This window comes from Argiope bruennichi, chromosome 8 (assembly GCF_947563725.1).
Source record: "Argiope bruennichi chromosome 8, qqArgBrue1.1, whole genome shotgun sequence".
NCBI lineage: Eukaryota > Metazoa > Arthropoda > Arachnida > Araneae > Araneidae > Argiope > Argiope bruennichi.
This window is the reverse complement of record NC_079158.1, coordinates 39,968,589-39,994,431: the sequence shown is the minus strand read 5'-3', so window position 1 is coordinate 39,994,431 and position 25,843 is coordinate 39,968,589. Positions and strand designations below refer to the sequence as shown.

The 25,843-nt window shown below is 26.9% G+C and overlaps 3 protein-coding genes and 1 non-coding gene across 4 annotated transcripts; 1 reads left to right on the top strand and 3 right to left on the bottom strand.

Annotated features, from left to right (window-relative positions):
- Positions 1-1,859: 1,859 nt before the first annotated feature.
- LOC129980617 (uncharacterized) lies at positions 1,860-7,921 on the bottom strand. Its single transcript, XM_056090999.1, has 3 exons — positions 7,906-7,921; positions 2,736-2,776; positions 1,860-2,169 (listed from the first exon to the last, which is right to left on the bottom strand). The coding sequence occupies exons 1-3, from the start codon at positions 7,919-7,921 to the stop codon at positions 1,945-1,947; spliced, it is 282 nt and encodes a 93-aa protein (XP_055946974.1). The 3' UTR covers positions 1,860-1,944.
- Positions 7,922-10,743: 2,822 nt separating this feature from the next.
- Positions 10,744-13,418, bottom strand: LOC129981619 (uncharacterized). Its single transcript, XM_056092531.1, has 3 exons — positions 13,300-13,418; positions 11,240-11,280; positions 10,744-11,056 (listed from the first exon to the last, which is right to left on the bottom strand). Exons 1-3 carry the CDS (start codon positions 13,352-13,354, stop codon positions 10,832-10,834), a joined length of 321 nt encoding a protein of 106 aa, XP_055948506.1. The 5' UTR covers positions 13,355-13,418; the 3' UTR covers positions 10,744-10,831.
- A 4,172-nt stretch (positions 13,419-17,590) lies between these two features.
- Positions 17,591-17,663, top strand: Trnaf-gaa (transfer RNA phenylalanine (anticodon GAA)). Its single transcript has one exon. It is a non-coding gene; the product is annotated as a tRNA-Phe (tRNA).
- A 2,061-nt stretch (positions 17,664-19,724) lies between these two features.
- LOC129981718 (uncharacterized) lies at positions 19,725-24,924 on the bottom strand. Its single transcript, XM_056092671.1, has 4 exons — positions 24,739-24,924; positions 22,212-22,237; positions 21,339-21,437; positions 19,725-20,035 (listed from the first exon to the last, which is right to left on the bottom strand). Exons 1-4 carry the CDS (start codon positions 24,794-24,796, stop codon positions 19,844-19,846), a joined length of 375 nt encoding a protein of 124 aa, XP_055948646.1. The 5' UTR covers positions 24,797-24,924; the 3' UTR covers positions 19,725-19,843.
- Positions 24,925-25,843: the final 919 nt, after the last annotated feature.

Here is a 25,843-nt window from a genome sequence, read left to right as displayed (position 1 = left end):
CCTAGCATTTTATTTGCTTACAATCTTATTATTATTTTTTTTGGCGATTATTTGCGAGGATGCGATTGATATACAAGTATCAGAAAATCAAATATACATTCTGGGCACTTTTTCCAACCATTTTTAAGCAAAAATCTGACAAAAAATTATAGTTGCAATCATCATATCTCATATATAATTTCATTTACATAAATTGTTATACTTTTGAATTATAACATTTACACGTGTGAAAAAGAATAGAGTTTAATCATGATGGATTTTATTAAAAATTCGATAAGGATCTATATTTTATATGCTAAATCTATGTACCAAATTTAGTGTACATAGTTTGTTTTTTTTTTTACTTTTTACCATTATCACATTCGCTTGAATTCGGACAGCCGACCAGACAGACTTACTCTCAATGAATTTCGCTCGAAATTTGATAGATGCTTACAAATTTGATGTAAAGGGAACAGACCAATTTTCATCAGTCTAGTTCAAAGAGTTTTTGAGTTCTCTTGTTCACAAACAGGCAGACATAATTTCAAAAAAGTGTCTCTCGGGGAAATCTGAAACACGGGCATTCGTCAAAATCTCGAGTTCAAATTTTCTGACAATTGCGAATAAGAGAAAGTACAAAAAAGATTCTTTTTAAATAGATAGACTGCTTATTCTTCAGAACATATTGTGAAATTATATGTCGAATTTCACAAAAAATATGCGTTGTATTTTAATTTAGCAAGTTTTTGTAAGAAAATTTTACAAAAATGTAGAGTTTGTCAAATTAGCATTTGAAGGTATAAAATAGCAAAAATATGATTATGCAATTTTAAAAACGAGTGTAATTTCGTATAAAAACAAGATTCAAACATTTTTATAAAGTAAACTATTAGGAATTTAAAAATATTTTAAATTAAAAAAATTCAATGTTTTCGCCAGAAATTGAATCTTTTAAAATAATCACCTATTTTACCAATAAATGCGTTCATATTTGAAGACATCAATGAATAAAAGCTGCATTATGTTTATGTTATGTTTGTTATGTTTATTCCATACATTATTTCTTATAAATATTATTATTAAATATTTAGTTATTATATAAATTATTTCTTTCATATAGCTTTACACATCTTAGATTTTTTTTAATTCTTTAGCTAAAGTTATGCTAATCTTTTGAAAGGGACGTATGAAATTTAATGAAAATAATTCAGAAAATTTATTATAAAATTAAATTTTTAATTACAATCAACTGAAAATGAGTAATTACTTTTTCAATATTTCTTTAGGAAAAATGTATCTATAATATGTGAAAAATCTAAATTAAATTTTTTTAACTAATTGTAATTTAAAATTGATCTTTAAAAAAGGGAAAATTAATTTTATGTTAAAATATTCAGTGCAGGATAAATTGCTACAATACTGTCATGGTTGCAATATGCAAGTCGTCATAGCACAGTATTCGTTCCAAAAATAATTTTCTGCATTTTACGATCATTTTCATCCTATATTTCTTTTATTAATTAAGTTAATGCGAATACATTTTATAAAATCTTTGAAAAAAATCCTGTTTTTATATATTTTTTAAATAATTAAAATTAAATTAATATTTGTAATGAATTGACTTCCAGATATATATATAAGCAAACTATGCAAATACCGAATTTGCTAATTTTAATTCAAATGATTAATTCTCTAAGACATCTATAGTTTTTCTTTTATTTTTATTATTACTAAAGAGTTAATTTTATATATGTGCTATTTTCCTTTCTCAATGTATTTTAACGGAGATATCATATTCAAAGTTCTGCATGATAATTAAGAAAATTACTAACATAAAAATAATTTTTAACAACACAATAAAACGGTATAAAGCAAGCTTGAGGGAAAAAAAATCAATTTATTTACAACATCACAGAAATATAGCACCATTCAGTGAAATCAGTACAAGAGAGGTGTTCTCCATCACTTCCTTCCCCATCTGAAGGTACCTCCGATTCCGTACTGTGGTGGTGATTTGAAAGTGTGACCGTCGACCCTCTGGTACCCTCTTCCGTAACTGACCCCAAGGTCCAAGCTCATGTCTTTATTTTTGCTTTCCCAGACCCTGGTTCCGACCCCTGCGTTGAATCCAGCATTGAAGTTGCGAGCGTTGTTTCCACCGCCAGCAGCATCTAAGCTGAACTGAGGCTGCAAGAAATTATTGCATGAATTTAATTTAAGTTCAGTTTGATGTTAAATATATCACTTTCTAGCTCAGATGATAACGTAAGCGAAAATGTTTTTAAAAATTCTAAGATAAACATTATGATAACCACACTGGCTACTGCACCCCGTCTAATAAAGGCATTCAAATTAAATGTAATTGACCGGACCACCAACTGACAGCAACTCTGGTCGGAACTATGGTCCAATCCTAAGGGACATCACCGGTCAGGTTACAAATTTTCCCGTAGGAAGAACGTCCATTCTTTGATAGGAGGTAGCCGCCCCTCACCAATTCTGTAACCACCAGAGTGGTGAGAACCAACCACTATGCTGAAAGCTTCTCATTTTCATTTCTGAGATGCCCCCCCCGTGGGAGTAAACATAACGATAAATAAAGTCTCAGTTACTCGATAATGTTAAGTAATAATATAATCTATCACACTACTTATAAGACAATTTATTCATGTATTAGCATGACAAAGACTATTTATAAACTTTGAATTTTTGCAAATAAAAAATAATGATTGTTATGATGAAATTTTACTTACCTCTCCTACTTTTGGCTCTGGCTTCTTTTCTTCACAAAGAACTGAAAAATAAACACAGAACATTATTAGTTTATGAAAGTTGTTAGTTTTTATTTTTACAAAGTTTAATTCAACTTTCTTTACGTTTGTAAAGATGGAATTTTGGATTTCTATTTTTCATCAATTTCATCATGAGCAAGAGTTACGAAATTTTGCAAATTGTGCGTCCTCCATAACATTAAACTATTTTAATATTATCAGGAAACTATTAACTAATTGATTACTTGAAACAAATTTTGATTCCACAACAGTAGCGCAACCTGGTGAGGAATTAGAGAAAAATTTATTTCAAGATTTCATAATATTTATAATACTAAATTAAAAATTAAGAAAAGGAAAAAAAAATCAAAATAAAGAATTCTTTCTTTTTAGTGAATTAATAATTTTTATTAATTTTTTAAATAATTAATAAGCATATAAGGGATGAATTTCTGAAGATTTTTTTTAATTCTTCTAAAAAACAAAACGATAAATAAATTTTTTAAAAATGCCACACGGTGCATTTGAATAATTGAATGATAAATTTTTAATAAAACGACATAAATATTTAGAACCACAATTGTCTTGCTTAGTTTCAATAAAATTCCTATAAAGAATTGCAAAAAATAATAATAATAATAATAAAAATACAATAAAATAAAAATGTTGACAGTTTATTCCTTTTTATTTTTATTTTGCTATATTTCTACTTTCCACAAAAATTTTGATAACCATTTTTATGTATTTTAAAATTTAAGAAATTAACTATTCAATGAAACCAGTTTAATTGAAATTTTATACAATTTCCATGATTTTTTTTAAAAAAAGTTTATTATATAATAGCTGTGATGACTTTCACACAAATAAATATTTTTTCTTTTTTTCTTTTGAATGGTTGATGGACAGGTTTTATTAGCGTAAATATCATATTTGACTATGTTATTTTTTCTGAGAGGATTGGCAATATGGAAGTGAATAAAACTAATTTAAAATTAATACAGAATTCTGATAACTTTTCATTCAACGTGAATAACAACATTCATTTAAAGCAAATCTATTTAGAAGTCTAAGAAGAATCTAATATAAACATTAACCGAGAAGCGTTTTCACTTTCGCTTTTATTTCGTAGCATATACACTTTTTAATTAGCATGCGCAGTTATTTGTGGTAAACTGATGCCATTAAATATATATTTTTCCGCCTTATCAATATTAAAATTGAATTTTAAATTAATGCATCCCTATATGAATAAAATAACAGCCAGTTCATAATCAAGGCATAGAAGCTAGTCGTTAAAAAGAGCTAGTTATTAAATAGAGTGTTCTTAAATGGAGTTTTATAAAACAGTTAAGAAAAACGGTTAGGTATTTAGGTAATTTCAAGTGTATGTCTACCTCTTCGGTTGATGGATTTGGATCAAAAATTTGGAAAGAAATGCAATATTGACGTAAGAATAAAATACATAATTTCACTTATCTAATTTCTTGTTATGCATTCAAAATGGAGAGATAAACACATCAGGGATTTCAGAAATATTTTTCTTTTGACTCAGAGATATATAAATGCACTCCAATTCATCAAAATCGCAGAATCCATTGTTTTTTAATTAAATTTTTTCCACTTTTACAAAAATTTAAAGCAAACAAGACTTAAGAAATATTTTCTATCCTAATTTTTTATTTTAATGAAAATAAAATTTTAAAACTGCAGAAAAAGATAAAACTATACAAAAAATAATAAACATAGTGAAAGCACTTACCAGAAACAAAGACCAATTAAACAATCAATAGACTGGAGAAGCTAAAGCAATTCATGATTTCAAAAATCGAATTCGAAAGACGAAGTAAAAACTATCACAGAATCGCTCATGTCCTTAAATTGAAAACGAACGCTTCTTATATACAGGTAATTTTCAAAAAAAGCGCGCATTTTCGAGGCCATGTTGTAATAACAAACGAGGGAAATTCTTTTTCCCTTTCGCAGAACAAACAGCTGGCTTTTCCCAAAAAACCGTTCGTCTAGCTGAAGCATTGTTTGTATTTGATGACTTTTAAATATTGTTCAACCTTTTGTGGAATGGAAGATTTCACATGTCAAAGGCTTCTTTCTTTGTTAATGATTCTTGTCTGAAATCGAAACTGAAACAAAATTGCATTCATTTACTGGGAAAGATGGATGAATTTCCTCTTCAAGGTGCTGCTGAATTTAAATATAAAGTATATTTGGTTGGGCTTTTCCATAAAATTGTTCAAAAGATGTAATGTTTTTCTAAAATTTCTTGAAAATTATTGCTGGTGTATATGATTATATATTCAATAATTTATTTGATTTCTAAACGAATTCTTAATAACTTCAAACTTTTTGATTAAATGCCACAACAAGACTAATTTTTTTCTACTAAATTAAGACTAAATTTATGATTCTAAAATATTTTCTATTCGAATTTTTCTTCACTTTTCACTTTTTTATTCACTTCGCTTTTTTATTTTTAATGTTTATTCTTCTCTGATATTTATTTTTGGATTGAAATATTCAGTTTTTGTTTTTTAATTATCGTCTTGTTTATTTATCGTTTATTTATTGTTTAATTATCGTTTTGTTTTTTAATTACGAAAAATCAGCAGTCTGGTTTAATTTTTAATTCTCAAGTTAACAGCATTCATTCAAATTTAGCTTATTCATTTTAATGTTTAGATTCTATTAGCGCTCGGTGATTAATTATTTTATACTATATTGAAATGAAATATATTTATTCTCATTCTTTAAGAAGAATTCTATTTTAAAATAAAAAGAAATTCTACAAGAGCTTCAAATCAATGTGCATTTTTTAAAGAAGTGTTAGCCTTGTTTTCGTATTCCATATTTTAAAAGTTTACTGAAGAAGAGGTTTATCCAAACGAATAAAAAATATCTAGTTTGGGAGTATGATTCTTGATTCGAATTCCAACAAGGTAATTCTTTTATTATTAGATTTTAGTTCTTTTATAAATTAAATTCAATATAAATAGTTCTTAATTTTTTCAATTCATATATTAAATTTTATACATAAAAAATAAAATGCTTGGTATAAAAAATATAAAAGGTTTTTTTACTATGATTTCTTCTGCAGATGAAATGAAGCACTTGATAAGTTAATTTTAGAAATTCTTAAAATAAATAAACTATCTAAAAATAATTTACAATTAATGGTTTTTGCACTGACCGGAATAAAAAATTATGTTAAATGATTTAACATTGACTTGGAACTGTTTTACAAACAAATAATGGTTGTGCATTTTCTTACGTTAAATACAACGTTCGCTGATTACTATGTTTACAATTTTAGAAATGTTTTCCTCTAGACTTTTTCATAAATTCTGTATATTTTTACTTAATGAAATCTTTTGTGATAAATTGTAAATATGTATTATTTAATAAAATGTTGTAAATAGCATACTTGAAATTTTTCTATAAATAGCCAAAATTACTATTTCCTCTGATGGTTTGTAATTTCTCATTTTGATTTCATACTGCTTTCATTTGCTGTGTACTGCTAATAACTTTAAAAATGATAATCTAAAGAACAGAATTTTCCCACCATCTTTTTAGAAAAGTATCTGTAAAATAATGCCAGTTCATTTTCGTATTCTTTCATTTAAAATTTGTCTATTTTTAATTACATTTCCAGCTATTTGCTTATCAATAAATATATCTAATATTGAGTAATAATGTACAGATTAAAAAATGTATTTTATATTTTCATGTATTTTGGAGAGGGAAAGTCAATAACAAAAATACAAAGATCGCCGTTTTAGCATAAGATGGCTTCCCTTAAATAACGATGACTTAAATAAAAGTTTGGAATTGGTTTTATCTCGGCATTCATCCCTCGGAATTTGGAAAAGGGAATATCGGCTTAACTGTTATCTTCTTATCATCTGACCACAGTCCAAAATTACGGAGTCAATCAAATAATGGTCCTTATAGTTATGCAAAACAGGATTACTAAAATTACATCCGATGTATTCAATTGATCACTGTCATAAAATAAGTAAAGGACAAATGTATTAATCAATGCAAGTAACAATTTAGCAAAGAAGTTAGGCCACAAAATGGTTTTATGTAGATAAATTTATTAAATGATTCTTCTAAAACTGCTTTTTCAGTTCGGAAGACGTTTCATTGCATATGTCATGATCACATAAGTGAGCTCTAATTAGTAACAACATTTACCTATTAATTCCACTTCACATCAAAACAATTTTTTTATCATTGAAAATCAGATTAGTTTATTAAATTTTATTACTTAATTAGTTATATTGTCTTTTTTTTTTCTTGTATATTAAGTATGTAAAGAGAGAGAGTATTGTAATTGTCAAAAAACCTGACCTTGAAATTTTGACATATCTTCATGATGGAAACCACTTACTGAAAGTAGTTTGTTTCACCCAATATTTGTCTTTTTGTACGTCTGCGAATACGATAGCTCAAAAAAGGCTTTGAATTAGACGAGTGAAATTTGGTACATTTTCTTTACATGAAATTTGTGAAGTTTTTACAAATTTTGAAACAAATCCAGTCCCGCGAAGTTTGTCCATCTGTCTTATCATTACCAGTAACAAGATAGATAAAATTTAGTACGCAGTTTCAGCATCTAAAGTATAGATCTGTATCACATTTTAAACATTACCTATTGACAAGGTGCTATTTGTCGTCTGCACATTCGTATGCTCATTCATTCTTTATTATACTCAGTATTAAGCCAAAATACTGATACTGAGTTTATATTTTAATATACTCAGTATTTGCACATTCATATGTCAAAATACTTTTTTAATATTGCACATTCATATGCCAAAATGTGATTTTTTTTTTAATGCGAAATAAGCTTTGGAAGAGAAAAAAAAAATGTTATAACTGAAATAAAAACCAAAAAGATTGTCAAAGTTTGCAATAATATTGTTTTTTTTAAAAAAAATCACGTGAGAAGCCTTAAAATTATTATATTTCATGAAAAAAAAATTTTTAATCAAAATAATATATATATATATATAGTTAACAAACATCCAGAATTTATATAAATAATTTTTTTTTAAATTATCCGAATTCTGGAAACACAGAAATTTGTTATGAAAAAAATATGTCAAGGCATTTGCAAAATAAAATGTCTTACCTGAAGCAAATATCATGCAAAACACGATAATTACAAAATGTAAAGATCTTGATGAATAAAATTTGGTATACAGATTTAGCACCGTAAATATAGACCCTTATCAAATTTTACACCGATTCCTGACCTTCTTTTTTTTTTTTTTTTTTGGCATGCATGTAAACGCTATAACTTAATAAGGCAATGACTTTGGGGAATGAAATTTGATATAAAGCTTAGTATCTCAAATTTATATCCTCATTAAATTTTAAATTATATCTAGCAAAGGATTTATTGTCTTATGCATATACATCCTTATTCATGTAAATGCGTTAACTGGAAAATGCATTACGTAGGGTAAATGAAATTTGGTATGTGATCTTCTTATTGAGATTATAACTGTGTATCAAATTTTGACTTTATTCAATCGAAAAAAAAAGACATACAAAATTCATATTAGATTTTCTTATGAGGCATCCAACACTTATTTGAGAGACTCTGATAATAAAAATCTGAGCACTCGTGACGTTCATGAGTGTATCCAAAATTTTATGACCAGGAAAGAGATTAAAACCTTTGTTATGTTAGAGAATATGCAGAATGATTTAATCTGTAATTCATGAATGACAGCGAGGAATGAATATTGAGATAAATGATATCGAAGATGGTAGAAAATCTTTCAATAACTCATTAAAATTGTATTAAAGGTGATATCGAATTATATAAAGGATGAAAGTTACATGTGCGCCATAGGGAGATTATTTAATGTACTTTTATTAATCAGCGGTGGTAATTTGATTTAACAAAATGGCAAAATATGTTTCGGTATCTATCAACCATTTTAATTCCTTTATAACAGATTTGATAAAAATGCCGTGAAAGCCCTGCAACAGAATTTAACAAAATAAAAAGAAAAGTAAAGAAAAGAAGAAGAAATTATTGGTAGTTTTGAAATAAAAATGCTTTCATATGTATGCTTCATCTACATTTGACTTTATTTCTATCATTTCCAATGCCTTGTTTTCAATCTGCAAATAGTAGAAATAAATTTTTCCTGAATCTCTAGATTAACAAGATCTGCATATTTTCCTCCTTTACATGTCTGAAGGAACATAAAGCAGTGGTGGCAACTATGAATATTTCCAATGTTGATTCTGCCTATGTGTAAATCAGGGTCGGTTTATGAAGCAGGCAAAGTAAACAATCGCCTGAGGGTACCGCAACGTTAAAGATCCCAAAATTTCGTTATATTATTTGCGAAAGCTCTTGAGTATATTAATTACATGTTTTCATTAATTTACAGAGAACTTGCACTCGCAGTGGTTCATATTCAAATCACGTTCGTTAAAATATCAGAACATTATACCAATATTTAATAAATTATTCTTTGTTAGTTTTATATTTTGTTGTTTAAAAAAAATCTGAAAGAATATGTTGCTTTTTAATTTAAAAAATATTCAATTATGTAATTAAGTAGTACTAGAATATGTCCAATTTTCATAAATCATATTCAAATCTCATACGTTTAAATGTCAAAACATTTCTTCAATATTTAATTAATCATGTCTTCCGAGTTTTTATATTTTGTTATTTAAAAACTCTAAAAGAATATGTTGCCTTTTAATTTAAAAAAATACTCAATTTTATAATTAGGTAGTACTTAGAATATATCCAATTTTTTTAAAAATTGAATCTTGAATTTTTTTATATGCGAAATACTGAAATCAATTCTTTTGAAAAGGAATCCATAGTTAAATGTTTTGTCAATTTATCAGAATTTTCTGCATGAAATTACTCTAATAGAAAATCAAAATCAATAAAAAAAAATATCTAGTGTAGGATTTAGAATAATAAAAAAGTGGCGCCAAGATTTCCATTACTTGAGTACTTCCAGTAAGCTTGGTGTGAATTAGTGACAAATTTAGTCATTTTGCAGTTCTAAGTAATGTACAATATGAAGAATCCTCATTCAACAAATTGGAAAAATTTAGTTTCACATTTTAAACTTATTCAACATGTTAATGATTTATTTTGGGCTATTTATTTTCTATTTTAGTATAACTTTGTGAAAATTTATATACTTTTATTTACTTATTTTGACTCATGACTATTCGATGTCTACGTTGTACAAATTTATATTTAAGCTGATACTCGGCGTCTATAAATATTATAAAAAGTAAGTGAATATAATGAAACATATAAGAACTTGAGCAATTATACTCAGCAAGGTCTTGATATTTTTCTAATATTTTATACAAAGAATTTATTTCATTTTTACGAATTTATTTATTTCGTGCTATGAAAAAAAACATCTTTTTTTTTAAAAAAAAAGACTTGTCTAATCTAAAATCCACCACTGATGTGAATGTAGGAGTGAAAGTACTAACTGTAGTACAGTTTGTTTGCATTCAGAATATTATAAAATAATGATTTAGAATTGTTGTAACTATTAAATATGTCGAATTTATAGCAAAAGGTTGCTTTTAGAAATGTAGCCAGATCTTAATTTATCACATTAATATTAAAGAACATTTAAAGGAAGATATAAATAATGAAATAGCTGCAAAGAAATTTTTAAAAATTTGTATACCTCAACTTTTATATAATATCATTTTTTTAAAAAAAAAATAATAATGGGTATGATATTTTGTAAGATTATATTAAAAATATTTATAATCATTCATTTAAATTATTACCTTTACCTTTATTTTCATTTTTTTTTAACGATGCGCTCAAAAAGTAAGTTGCAATTTTCTTGGTAAAAGAAAGAACATCTTTCCGAATTAGCTTATTAATTACCTACAAATTGATCTTAATCGTATAAAACAACTCTATAAAGCAGAAATAAAAACATTACAAAACTTCATAATTCAATAAAAATTTATTTATTTACTACAACACATAAATATAGCACCATTCAGTGAAATCATTTCAAAAGAGGTGTTCTCCATCACTTCCTTCCCCATCTGAAGGTACCTCCGATTCCGTACTGGGGTGGTGACTTGAAGGTGTGTCCGTCGACTCTCGCGTACCCTCGTCCGTAATTGACCCCGAGGTCCAGGCTCATGTCCTTATTCTTGCTCTCCCAGACCCTGGTTCCGACCCCTGCGTTATATCCAGCGTTGAAGTTGCGAGCGTTGTTTCCACCACCAGCAGCATTTAAACTGAATTGTGGCTGCAGTAAGAAAATAGACGAATTAAAATTATATTAAATTTCATTTTACGATAATTTGTTACTAGTGTAAAAATCTTAATAATTTTTTTCATTATATTTAGAAATTTCAGATCCCTGACTGACAAAATGTATAATACATACACAATGTATTTGGGTGGAAAAATCGTTATGTCTGTTACTTACCTCACCAACTTTAGGTTCTGGCTTCTTTTCTTCACATTGTACTAAAAAGAAAATATACAAAATGAAAAAATAAATACTATACTTTTAGTTCCTTTATTATTTATTTCTTAAAATAAAAATTATAATATCGAGAATATTTTAAAGCTTGTTTAAACATTAAACAAATTTAATTAAAACTGTAACTTTCTAAAACATTATCGGTGTACCAAAAAGTTTAATAATGTATTTTATTTTAATTTTCTATTTTTTAGCCTTCTATTTGTAATTTATTTTTATAAACGTTGGGAATTCTGGGAACTAATTTTTCTAAAAATTATCACTCAGGTGGCTCCACTTATGTGCAATCAAAATTTAATTAAATTATTAGGTAAACTAGTAATTAAGCTCTATAAATATTGAAATGGGTACTGTTAGTAAAAAATTTATAAGTTTACAAAATTTTAAAACTTTAAAGCATCAGAAAATGAGCGAGTATAAAACTCTGTTTTTAAAAACATGAAACAAACATGTTAAATAAATTCGTTTAAAATATATCAGAAAATACATAAATTGAATCATTTTAGAATTGAGTTTTTTGTTGAAGAAATTATAAGATTATCCAACTAAGAAATTAGAAGGAAAATTAATTAAGGGTTTTCATTTCAGAATTGCTTTTAAGAACCCAAAAAGCAAGTTGCCGGGGTATTAGGTGAAATAATTACACAACAAATAGCGCTAATAACAGCGTTTTGGAAAGATGTTCTTTAGAAACCTGATGAAATGTTGCACAGTTATTTTCAAATTCGCAGTTTCGTTCTTTAGCTACAATTACTACAGTATAGCCGACAAAATCATAAAATTCTTAATAAAAAAAAATATTTTTTTTTTCTATTAATTCTTGAAAAAATTTGCAGAAAAGTAAAATTACTTTGCAATCACCATATAATTTATATGACAGTTTTTCATTTCTGCTTTTATCAGATATGCCGATTATTTAATTGTAACTCGGTAGAAGGAAATACAACGAAAAAGTAGAAAATTATATGCTATAGAAATGGAATTCTTGGATTCTGTTCTTTTCAGATATTTTCAAAGTAAATGAAGCAGAAAGTAAAAAGATCAATGTATATATATATATAACTAATGTGATTATTTATTAAATAAATTAATTTATGAATGAATTGAATTTATTAAATGACAAAATAATTAAAATTTATTTTCATACTAAGTTAATTCCTTTACTTCATTCATAAGATAATATCTTTGAACATAAAAATCTACCTTGTGAAAAGACTACTATTAAGAAGACCCGATTAAGTTTTCGCACATCTCATAAATTTATCTCTTACGATGTGCTGGATATCATTACTTCTAGAGCACTTTTTTAAAACATACTTCACGGTATTGGAATTTACGATTCAGAATATTTTTCTAAATTGCAATTGAGATTTTGTCTCATATAAAACATCTTCCATTTTCTTATAAGTATTTTCAAATTATCATATTATGAAACGAAATGTGGCGAACTCAAATAATACTAGACTGAGACCATAAGAACGAATAAAGAATTAATTTAAGATAAAAATAATAAATGAATTTTATCCAGTTGATATATATCGAATAAGCAGAATTAAATTTTTCTGCTTAGAGAGAAATGTAAAGGGTGAAAAAGTCTAACAATTATAAGAACATTAATTGATTCTGTAAGAATCATTTAAGATTCGTATTCGTAGTAATTAAGTCTTACAGAATTACTTAACACAAATGTTAAATTTTAGCTTACAATGTTTTTGATACAAATGTCTATCGAATAATTTAAGAGATCGAAGATGAAAAATGGCCTTTCCCTGTTTTGTCCATTTTCAATTAAGACATCTCAGAAATGATAGTACAGCCCATCCATGTTCTTACTAATCAACACGTATTACAAGTACAAAAGAAAGAGGAAGATTCATTAATTGACTTTATCATATTTTTTGCCAGCTTTATATCGCGAAATAATAAGGCTGCATGTCACTATAATTATATTTCGATGAAAAAAATTCTTTAGTAAATCTTGAAACAAATTTAAAATGACTTACCAACGACAAACACCGAAGAAACAACTAGCAGACAGATGATACCAAAGCCCTTCATGATCGGATAAATTGAATTTGTAAACTTCAACAGATTCTACTGTAGAACTCTTTATGCATCGAATGAAACAGATGCTCCTTTTATACAGGTGAATTCAAAGAAAGCGCCCATTTTCGATGCTGTGCGGCAACAGGGCAAATGGGGAATTTTAGTTCTTCCCTATGAAAAGACGGGATTTTCCCCAGTAGGCAGTCCCACCAGCTGAAGTATTGTTTGGATTTCATGATTCCTAATTGTTTGTTTTCAGCTTTATGGATTGAAAATGTCGTCGAATTTCCTTTTGTTTATGTTTCTTGTTTGAAAGTGAAACTCTAAAGTTGCATGCATTTTCTAAGAAGAATGGGTGAATTACCAAAAGGTTTTGGAGAACAAAGAATTTAGCTGAGATTTTAAAAATAAAGCCATATTGTTTAAGTTGGGATATTCCAGTAAATTTTTTTCGGGCTAATAAATTTGTACATCGGAATCAAATGAACTTAATGAGGAATAATATCAACTTTTCAAGACAGAATAAAAATAATGAAATAATTTATTTTGTGATTATGATTATTTACATTTTTATAATCTTGGCAATTATAAGAATAATTATAAACAAATTTACATTTCTACGGTTTGCTTCAAAATCAGATTCCATATGAACTCTAATAACATGAGAATCGCAACCCAAAAAGAAATTGCGTTCGCCTGATATTAAAATTATGATTTTATCTCTAGTCAATATATTCATTTAATATATTAATTAACTTTTTTCATTTGAAATGTGCTCAGTCATTTATTATTCTCTTTTAAAATAAGTTTGTATAATTTTTTTTGTTGGAAAAGGGATTTTTTTATTTCATGAATAATGTGGAATTAAGAAGGAAAAACATTCTATTAAAGCCATCAATTATGCGCTTTTCGATAAAATATTATAGTTTAATTTGAAAAAAAAGTATTTTATAGCTCACTATATATTTATTTTCATGTAAATGAAGTATAAAAACAAAAAGTAATTCAACTGTCAAAAAAAAAAATCTGTCTCGTAATTTTGAAGAAACCTCGAATATTAAATCTATTTGCTCCTGAAACCTATATTTTTAAAATAACGCCTATATGCATTTCTGATACATCTGAAAAATAACTCCAAAATACAGCCAGTTATAAGGCAGAAATTTGGTATGTGTAAATGTAGTCTATCATAATCTTCTCTCATAGTTTTAGCAAAATAATAAAATGAAAACTGTCAGGCTCTCTTTCTCCATATGTATGTTTTAGCAAAATAATCAATAAAATGAAATCTATCAGTCACTGTTTCTTCTTATGTATATCAATAGAATAACTAAAAAACTCATCAAGCCAGAAGACTGTAATTTGATAAGTGGTCTTTATAGCAAGCATGGAGATTTTATCAGATGTTAGAAACCAATCAGGAAATAAGACGATCTGCCTTTCTTTCAATATCTAAATAAAATCATTCAAAACTGTATAACGAAATAGATGGATAAAATTTGGTATGTAATTCCTGGTATTAATTTGACACAGATTAACAATTTTAGCATTAATGCTCGCTAAAATTTTCAATTAAATATTTTATATAATTTGGCCTCCTAATAGCTTCTTCAGAAAAATATTTTTGAGTTTCAAATTTTGAAAGTCATATAACTCTTTCATACTATCATAAAAATCTTAAACCATTCCCTTCCTCGTGCTATGTATCTCTCTTAATTTCTGTCAGCTCCTGCAAAATTTCAAATTAAAGTGGAAATGATCGAACTGCAATTAATATTTAAAAAAACACACTTTTTCCTGAGCCCAAGCATTTTTTTAAATGAATACTGAAAACAGCGTTTTCAGTATTTAAATCTTATGTGCAAAACATCTTTCAATATTTTTGTAAATATCTACAAAATATCTTTCATAATTTATGTAATATCTCAAAGAATTATTCAACAAAAATTTCTCTTATTCATTATAAAATTCAGTTTTTAGTTTTACCTTTCTATAGGATTTAAATGACTTCAATAATAATATTTTATTTTGTTTCGGTCAATAAACATGCTTCAAAAAATTATGAAGTCTAAATTTTATGCAGTCTTTTTGGTCCTAAGGAATCATATTCTGCGATTCTTGACACTTTAACTTTTAAATAAATAAAAAATTAACGTTTCTATCTTCTACTATCGAATCTGATCAATTTGTGAAGTTTTGAATAGAATAGTTTAGAACAACCAACATTTCCATAAGCTTAGGTTAATCAATCGTGAGAAACCCTGGACACTGATCTTTGAGACGTTTTATGAATAGTGTAAAATCACCCGATTTTATTGAATAGGGATATTCAAATTTTCATAAATCAGTCAGTTTTAGTGATTGATTATGTAGAATGTAATAGTCATTCGTTCGATAGTAATAATTAGGGAAATTACAATTGCATTCTTTTAGAACGAATTCTGATTTCTTCCGATAATTCTTATGTAAATATTTTTGCTGTGAATTCAGATAAACTGATTGAATTACTGAAATTAAAGCATATCAGTTAGTAAAAAAAATAATTAATTTCATAAAAAATAAATAATACGCAATAATAAATTAAAATTAGCATAAATAAAAATCATTGTGGCCGTTTATCTATTCCGTATATTCAAACTAACTGGGGCGAATTTAGGAAAATTTTTATATTTATTAGTTAAAACAACAGAAAAAATCGTTCAATTTTTTCCAATTATCCCGCAACAAATATTTTTATACCATGTCAAAATTCTTTTTTAATTAAACTAATTTTTTGTGCAATTATCAATAGTTTTAAAAGGTTTAATAATTGCATAAAGGCACACGATTATGAATAAATTTACAGATACTCTTCTGTTAAGTAACGAGACTTTTCAACTACTCTATTTTTGACATTTTTGTTCAATTTATTTTTTAATATAAAAGTTATTTTTTTTTAGTTGATTTGTTTGACAAAGATTTTTAATGGTTTTTGGTAAAAATTTAACTCTTTATTTAATTACTTAAAAAAATTACTTCCTGTAGTGAGAAATCTGAAGTAATAATTAAAGAAAACGAAAGTTTAAAAGCAAGCGATTAGGTAGGTAATTTTTCATTAATAAAAAAACACAAAAATTAATTAAAATGCCAGTTGTGCCTCATAAAAACTGCTAATCATCTGCTTTTATCAGGCACAACTGGTATTTTAATGTAACTGGTAATTTTCATGTTTTCTTATTAATGAAAAAATATCTACCTAATTAAGGGTTTTAAAACAATTCTTCTGCTAATCATCTGCTTTTATCAGGCACAACTGGTATTTTAATGTAACTGGTATTTTTCATGTTTTTTTATTAATGAAAAAATATCTACCTAATTAACTGCTTTAAAACGAATTCTTATATTTCAGTATTTGTCACATGTAGGTGGTACTTGTGATCCAAATTTGAAATACTGATATAATAAATATTAATAACTTACGGAGAAAATTAACTATTGGTTGTTTTCAAAAATCGTTTGGTTCAATTGATATTCTCATTTTAACTGTAAAAAAATCATTTCAGGCAATAAAGAAGTTTTGTATATTAATATTACAGAAAAATAGCTTGTACATTAAAAATATTAAACATGAAAATATTTCACTTTTGATCAACAATGTGTATATAAGCTAGTTATTAATAAAAATATTATTACAATGATTAATGAATTACAGGCATACAAATGTTGAATGAATTATATAATTTTGAAGTGTGATGACTAATAAGTTAAATTGTATTTTATATGTGTGATGTTTTCCGCAAATCCATGGATTCACCTCTAAGAGTCTTCAATATTCACTTAATCATTTTTAGAAACACATTTTGCATTCTTACTATTATATTATTTTCAATAATGAAGTTAAATATTATTTAAGAAATTAATTCACACCTGATTTTTTTTTACAATACTGTTTTTAAATTTCAATATATTTTTTAATAGTAAAAACAATTCAAATGAATAAAAGGATATTAAATTAATAAATAATCAATAATGTATATGAATATTCATACAATGAATTTTTAAGCAGTTCATCATTCTAAAACTTGCTGTTAAGAATTAAAAAATTAAAAAGAAAATTATCATCTTTTGATTTTTATTTACTAGCATTGATATATTAGAATGTGGAAAGGTCCATATCTGAAAATCAACTTCCTCGCGTTCAAACTATAATTATCAATCCTGAAAAAGGAGCTTTGTGTAGTTGAAACTTATCTTAGAATTGCAAGACGTGCCGAAATAGCTCAGTTGGGAGAGCGTTAGACTGAAGATCTAAAGGTCCCTGGTTCGATCCCGGGTTTCGGCAAGCACTCCTATCCTCGGTAGTATAGTGGTAAGTATCCTCGACTGTCACGCGGGAGACCGGGGTTCGATTCCCCGCCGGGGAGGAATTTTTTTTTCTTCCCAAAATATATCATTTCATGAATTTTTTTTTTTCTTCAGTTAATTAAGAAGTTTATTTTTTAAAGTCAAGCGTAAATATAAACGCCGAACGCAATACAATGGGAGCTCAATAAATTTTGCAGAAAATCTTAACAAAGTGAATAAGATTTTAATTTTAATAGATAAAAAATTACATATCAATCGCCTCAAAATGAAGCTAGATTGATGTGTATATACATCTAACGCTATTATCTATTTAGGGAATTTATGTGATCTTTCTACAAATGCTTATTTATTAATATTTCAAATAAATTTTAGAAAAAGTTTTTTAAACGCTTTTATTAAAGTAATAAAAAAAAAACATCGTTTCTTAATTATTTTTTTTTTCCATTTTAGTCTTTAATTTATAATTCATTATTATACTTATCATAGTATCTTAAAATCTTTTTTTTTCTTTCGAATACGTAATATTAGGTGACGCCACATATAAAAATAAAATTAATCAATTGAAATATTAAATACTGCAAATATTAAAATAGTGTCATCAAGAATATATAAATACTCAAAATTTTAATACTTAATTTTAATATTCATCAGAAAATGAGTGAAAAATAAATTACAAAATTCCCTCTTTATAAAACGAAACAAGTCAAATTAAATAAAAGTCTAAAACTACACAAAATCTAAGACAATTTCTATTATCAATTAAGCTATGATATCAATATTTACCTTATTACGCATTATTATTATTATTATTATATGAACTAATTCAAGCGTTGATAAAAGAACAACATTTGATATTTATTAAACAGCAAAGAAATTTTAATTAAATTCATTGTGAGCATCGTTAGTGGTTCTACAGATGTCTGAAAAATCAATGAACTGTAAGTAAATAAGCTGTTTCAAAACTTCCAAGATTTGGACATTATGGTAGAGCATAAATGAATTTAATTTCACTGAAACCTCAATCATAATGCAGCTTATGAATGTGAATTACTTACATAGTTTACATCTATACTATAAGCAATTTAAAGCAATTTTTTTTTTGAAATATTAAATAATAAACTAGCGAGATTATAGCATTTCTTCGTGATAATTTATGAAAATATCGCTGCCCAAAATTGGATCCTGCTAAATACCCGTGTTGTTTGTAGGAGGAATCACTACACGAAATTATATTACTTCTGAAGGCCAGAGTTGGCCTTATGAGTCACGGGCCCATATGGAAACATTATTAGCTGCTCTGGTTTCTAGACAACTTGCACAACTTTTTTTTTTACCATGTTTCAAATTAGGAACAAATTAAAAAAAATTAAAAAAGAAGAAGAAAAAAACAAAAAACGTCAATGTCTAGTAAAGAAAAATCACACGAAATGAAATCTTATTTTGGTGTATCTATTTATATATATATATATATATATATATTTAAATATATCCTGACTTTTTTTTTCTTTTCATTTTTAATGTAATTTGTTCATACATAACTTTGGCCTTTTCAATTTATTAATAATCAGATAATCAATTTGAATTTAAATTTTTAAAAACTGATCTTGTATCCTTAAACAAGACCTAAGATCAGGTTCGATACATTCTCTCAGATTTAAACAGAAACATTTTTAAAAAATATTCTGAAAACTTTCATTTGAGAAAAAAAATATAATAATTTTCTTAAATTCGTAACAGTTCTAGGCCTAACAACTTTTAATTTACTTTACAGCTTTTTTTAATTTTAAGTCTGATTTTTAACAGTTTTGGCTCGACTCTATACACATATTACATACTATTATGTTTCATTATGTGTATTTATTTTCTTATCGATCGCTACATGCAACTTTTATTTTGTGTGTGTTTAATGTTTATTTTGTAATGCATTCTATAAATTGAGTTTTCTCCTTAGTGAGCATTTAATATAAATTTTCCGTAATAATAATAATAGCATTCAAAATTGGTTCATTGATGACATCACAAATAGGATATAAATCTCTTTATTTATCATTAAAAGAACCTTGGCACTGAAGAGAAATACATTAACAGAAATATGCTTTCTGAAATACATACAATATACACCATAAAAGAAATATTTTCTTTCTAATGCTTGCAGCATTACCAGAATCCCCACTTGAGAGTGCCTAATGCGTTGAAGTTAGGAACTGGCGCTGAATTTCGACCCTCAAATCTAACGCCAGGCTTCAGATCTAGATCCAGACTTAAGCCTTTGTTTTTGTCCTCCCAGATTGTGCCACCAATGATCCCTTTAAGGGAGTTGTGTCCTACATTTAGATCAACCTTGTTGGGCTGAAAGACAAAATTACAAAAAAGATAGTCATTAGATGCATGTATCTTCTATTTTTAAGTTTCTTGCAAACTAAGTATTTATGGCTAAAGTATGTATGGAGAAATTCGATCACAAAATATTGTCAATCCAAGGTCTAAAAAGAAAAAAAATATTTTTATTTTTTCGAATACAAAATAGACAAAGAGAATAGATGGTAATTATCGAAAAAGTCGGCGAGTCCCCATCTTTAAGACCTCTGTGAATCCTGAAAATAGATATTTGGAATTATGTCTCTAAACTCGATAGTTCAAGACCGCTTTAAGCTGGACAGATGCAATTTGGTATGTGTTCTGTTTTTATGTGGGGAGGAGAGGTGGATATCACTGTTATTAAAAAGAATGCGAGAAAATTGTGTTTAGAACATTCAAGCTGATTTTAATTTGTGTTTAAACTAGAAAGGATTTTTAAAAACTTGCATAACACTAATTTGATTTTTGGGGTTCTGAAAAGATTTTTTCTTTATATTCTTAAATTTTGAATATGATTCGATTTTTTCCGCAACTTACTTGAATTTCTTATTTACATAATATCAAAATATTGTTCATATTCGAAATTATTTTGATAAATTCGAAGTAAAAATTGAAATTTATAAAAAAATGTTTTTATTTCTGAACTTTTTTATTTCATTAAATATGTACGAACCATATGCTCTCGCAGATCATAAGACATTATTTTCTACAGCTCTTAATGCACTGAAGGATTTCATTGTTATACACTATAATCAATAAAAAAAAAGCAATAAAAAAATGCCTTATTGAAAGCTTTATACATGTTGGATCAAATTGCATTACTCATTTCGAAGTTTTATTGTACAATTGTTGGATTTAAAATTATGTAATTCGTTGTTTATTAAAAATCTCGCTGTTTTGCATCCATTCCCACTTTTTTCTCCGTGCTTCTTCGAGCGATAACTTCTTACAACCGTGCCCTTTATTGGCCAGACAGGCGAATCGGGCACATGGCGGACTTTCACGTCAAGTTGTAACTTTTTGTTGACGATAAGTCACCAAATGTGACAACCTTCTTTATCATTTTCTAATAATGCTAAAAGCGATAAATTGTCAATTTTCTGCTCGTGCATTTTGTGGCTTCAAAAATCTCAAACCAAAACAACATCACGTTCTCACATGATGATATAAAAAAAATGGCATTCAATGTCTTTCATGATATTTAAAAACACTAATGTCTGAAATACGTTTTTTCGAACAAATTCATAAAAATTCCACGCTGGGTGGCAACATTTACAATAATCGAAAGATTTACCCATGGATCTTTTTTCATATTGCCCAAATCCAGATCAGGAAGAAGACTCAACGGTTTGTTTACATTCGGAGCTTCATTCCCTCTGAACAGAGAGTTTGGCTGAAAAAAAAATTTGCTCAATTTAGCAAATAAATTTTTTAAGACATAAATTTTTATTGATTTTACAATGATTACACTTTATTAAAAAAACTATTAATGTTAGCGTGAGGAACAATTTTACAAATTTATAATTTTACAGTCCCATTAATTCACAATGATTTTAAATTTAATATTTTGCAAGCGTGAGCATGAATAAAAGATAAATTTAATTATTCTCATTTATTTACTGTACTACAAATTGAAGAACTAATTTTTTTATTCAGGTCATCAAAGTTAGAAATGACCAAATGCAATTACATTGATGATATTTGAAAAGATTGAAAATGTTTTTCATTTTAAAAAATTATTTAAATATATCTTTTTTTTTTTTTTTTTGAAAAAAAATAGTTTATAAAATTTTACAAAAGTGTCGATTAGCATTAAGAGAAACAGATAGGAAAAAAATTTCAAAATTAGGCAATTTAAGCTCATATTTTAAGGAATGTTTTTAGTCATTTGCCAGTGTTGCCACTCACATCAAAGAAACTGAAAATTATAAAATATTTAAAAATTTTCTCGCAAAAAGTCATTTTTAGGAAAGTCAGAGTTAAATTCTGAAGAAGAAGAAGAAGAAGAAAAAGAAACATTTAAAACAAATATTTTGATTTGCTTGCTCCAGTAATGTCTTTTTTATGTAAAACACTATTTAATAATGAAATCATTTTTATTTTAGCTCATCTAAACTCCTTTTTTAAAAGAAATAATATATATATATAAAGTTTTTATTTTACTCACATTAATAGCTTTTCCTTGGCATGAATCTGTGAAAAAAAGAAAGAAAGCACTGTAATCAAATAAAAAAAATGAAAATTCAATTAAATGTGTACAGAAAACTCTTACACAAAATAGAACAAGCATTTATTTCCTTAAATATAGATGCCTTGTTTACATAGCTTCATTAAATAATTTGGACAATTTTCTGAAAGCAGCTTGGCTTTTTGAAAGTTGATAATAAAAATTTAAAACAAATATTTGTACTTTCCTAAAATGTTCTTCATGCACTCAAACACATAAAATTTCATCTTCTATCTACAAAATTTGCTGATATATTTTCATTTCTAAACAGAAAGTGGCTTATCGCAAATTTAAACAGAAGCAAATTATGCAAATTCTCATGAATCGACTTAGACAAATAATAAGCAAATATTTTTCTAACAGTACATTTAGTATACAAAATTTAATATTCAAATAATTCCGATTTGTACAGATATACTATAATTTTATTTTCATTCTTATTATTTTACTTTTAGACCCTAAAAATTCTTCGCTAACAAATATGAAAAAAAAAAAAAAAAAAATTAGAGAGAGTGGTCTTTTGCATGCTCTTTAATAACGATGTGATCCTTTTTTTTTACTAACGGTTCTAAAATTTGGACCTTGATCAAGATAGATAGCACTGGATTTGTAAACATTTTTAATCTAAGGATTCATCAAATGTTTACAGAAAAATAGCAAATTTCATCGAAATTATAAGCGCGATTAACACAGAAGTAATTTCCTTACAATGACGGTAAGTCATCAAAAATCAAATAGTCATGAAATTAAATCTTAAAATGTCCATTTCAGTGAATAATTAATTTGTGAATTAAAGTTTTAAAAATTGTTATTTTTTTTTTTAAGTTGTAAAAAAAGGTCTGAAAATAAATTTTATTTGTGGAATAATATTGCTGAAATATGCTTTCTGAGAAGACTGGGACTTTTATGAATGAATTCTAAAAGGTTTCTACAGAATTTAAACTCTTTTTTAGCTAAATTTCCAAAATTTTCACAAAGCTTTATTTCACACTCAGGTTAAGGAAAAGTGCATTGGTCGGAATTCAAACAAATAAATATCTAAATCAAGCAAGACGCTGTAAATAAATTAAAACAGCATGAAATCTAAGTGATTGCATTGCCTTACGAAGAATTAATGAATATTTAAAATATTATTTGAAATAAACAATCTAAAGCTATTAAATATTACTTACATTTTATCCAAAAATTTATAAACTCAGTACGCCGGCGTCCTGGCTTAGGGGTACCGCGTCTTCCAGTTGATCTGGACGTCCTGGGTTCGAGTCCCGGTTCGGGCATGGCTGTTCTTTATCTGTTCTGTGTGTGAATGTGCCCCCTGTAAAAAGGGGTTGTGTTTGCGAATGTGTGTGAGTTTCATCTTCCTATGAGCTAGAAGTCAGACTTCTGCTCTCGAGTGCTCAGGTGTATTTACCCTCAGAAGCTACTGCACCCCCTTTCAGTGGTAACGCGGACTCGACATCATCATAAACTCAGTAATGAATGTTTTACCATATCTTAATGTAATTATAATGTCTGAAAATCACCTGAGGATATTTAACAGCAAAGTGCTAAAATTCACTCAATGATAATGAGTTAAGAAAACGTCTGCGAGATTTGAAACTCAGAAATACAATTTTTTTAAAAATTCAGTAGAGACAAAATTGAACTCTTACTGAAAATAAACGTCAAGAAGAATGCCCCAGATTAATGCATTCATATCTTAAATTATTTTGATTGAAAATAATGATCCTCAAAACGACGATCAACTACCGATAGTAGTTGATCGTTAGAATAGTAGTTTTCGTAGAAAAAATCTGTTCTACTCCATCAACTATGATTAATTTCTTGAATTTTATTTTAAACTCTTGTTAATTCTACCAACGTCTTTTTCATAGAAAAAGCTCAATCGGTAAATATTAGCTGAATTAATTGCCAATTCTTAAAATATTCACCAAATTTAATAACATGTAACTTTAATATTTATTCTTATCACTCAAATCTTCAAACATAAATGCCATTTTTTTTCACTTTTAATTCAATATTTTATAATGCAATTCATTATTTTAAATATATTCTGGCTTGCAAAAAATCTCTTTTTAAGTAAAATAATGTTCAAAATTAGATACGGAGTTGCAAAAATGCTTCAAATTGAAGTGAAGGAATCTTTATTACTTTAACTAAAATCAAAATAATAATTACATAATCTGACAGTTCGAAATTCGCTTATTAAATACAAAATTCGATGATGTAATAAAATAAAATACTTCACTGAAGACAAACGTCATGAAAACTAGCAGAATTAATATAATAATATATTTTGAAATCGTCTCAGAGATTTTAAAGCTGTTGAGTTTAATACAAAAAAGAAGAAGCCATTAAAAAATAAATACATGCATGTACAAAAATAAATACATGCATGTACAAAAATAAATACAGTGCAATATTAATACAATACAAAATGAATAAAATAAGTAAGAAAATATCTTACCGAAAACGAATATTAAACAGAACACAGTCAGAATCGGAATAAAACCGATGGACTTCATTTTCCTTACGTGAGATTAGGAATGTTGAATTTGGCTGTCCAAAAACGATGCATTGCACAGTCACTGAAGAATCAACCTTATATATTGTGATTATGAACTATTAATCTGATAGGGATGTCACCAAATATGGAAATTTTAGACAAAAGAAGAAGATAGAGTTTTGAATGTTTGTTTATTGGTATACAAAAAAGCGGAAAATGAGTCATCGTCAATTTCCCTTTCATTTAAGTTTGTCTAAAGAGATGCATTTTTACTTTCTCTTTAACACTGATCTAGAACTTCCTTCTGTCTATTTTTCTTTTTCTTTTTTTTTTTTTTTTGGCTGGATGTTTCTTTATAAAATTATTCTGATCATGTTGATTGATGGTGAAGATAATGAAAGATGAACACATCACTTGTTAAAATTAAAGTGAAAGTGATAATGAATATCATAAAAAGTAATCATATATATATATATATGTAATGATATTTTAATTTAATTAATTTCCAAGATTTTATCTTAATTTAGCCCATAGTAACTTCATTCTAAAATATTCTCTTATTCCGTGATCCAATTCCACTTTCGGTTTAATGAATCCCTTTGTAAAAATAATGCGCCATCAGTACTACGTATTAAATGAAAGTGATACTTTTACCCTTCAAAAGGTGTCAAAGGTCACACGTGTATTGAATTGGCGCCTGGCCGGAAATCCAATGTTATATAAGGCTAGTGATCATCTGTTTGACCGCTTTTTTTCCCTTTTCTTACTTCTGTGTGTGCCGCGCTGCGTTTTCTTGTATATAATCATGCCTGCCACTCGAAATATATATATATATATATATACATTGGGACATTGGGTACCGAGTTTTTCGTATGAGAAAGGGCAATTACATGACTTTCAAAATATCTCATTGCCAAAATTTGAATCTTGAAAAAAAAATTGAAGAATTTATTTATCTAAAATTAATCCAATTTGAATTATTTTCTTGAATTACAAAATTAGGCAGGCACCTTTGATGTTGAAATTCATAGCATAACAAAGACAAAAAGTTGAATGTGCATTTTAT

What these genes read in the sequence shown, in the direction of transcription:
- LOC129980617 (XM_056090999.1), bottom strand. An exon ending in CAGAGCCAAAAGTAGGAGAG is followed by an intron (nt 2,170 to 2,735) that starts GTAAGTAAAATT and finishes AATTTCTTGCAG; the next exon opens with CCTCAGTTCAGCTTAGATGC.
- LOC129981619 (XM_056092531.1), bottom strand. Translation starts at nt 13,354, where the DNA reads ATGAAGGGCTTTGGTATCATCTGTCTGCTAGTTGTTTCTTCGGTGTTT. An exon ending in TTCTTCGGTGTTTGTCGTTG is followed by an intron (nt 11,281 to 13,299) that starts GTAAGTCATTTT and finishes TTTTCTTTTTAG; the next exon opens with TACAATGTGAAGAAAAGAAG. An exon ending in CAGAACCTAAAGTTGGTGAG is followed by an intron (nt 11,057 to 11,239) that starts GTAAGTAACAGA and finishes TTCTTACTGCAG; the next exon opens with CCACAATTCAGTTTAAATGC.
- LOC129981718 (XM_056092671.1), bottom strand. Translation starts at nt 24,796, where the DNA reads ATGAAGTCCATCGGTTTTATTCCGATTCTGACTGTGTTCTGTTTAATA. An exon ending in CTGTTTAATATTCGTTTTCG is followed by an intron (nt 22,238 to 24,738) that starts GTAAGATATTTT and finishes TTTTTTTCACAG; the next exon opens with ATTCATGCCAAGGAAAAGCT. An exon ending in GCCAAGGAAAAGCTATTAAT is followed by an intron (nt 21,438 to 22,211) that starts GTGAGTAAAATA and finishes TTTTTTTTTCAG; the next exon opens with CCAAACTCTCTGTTCAGAGG.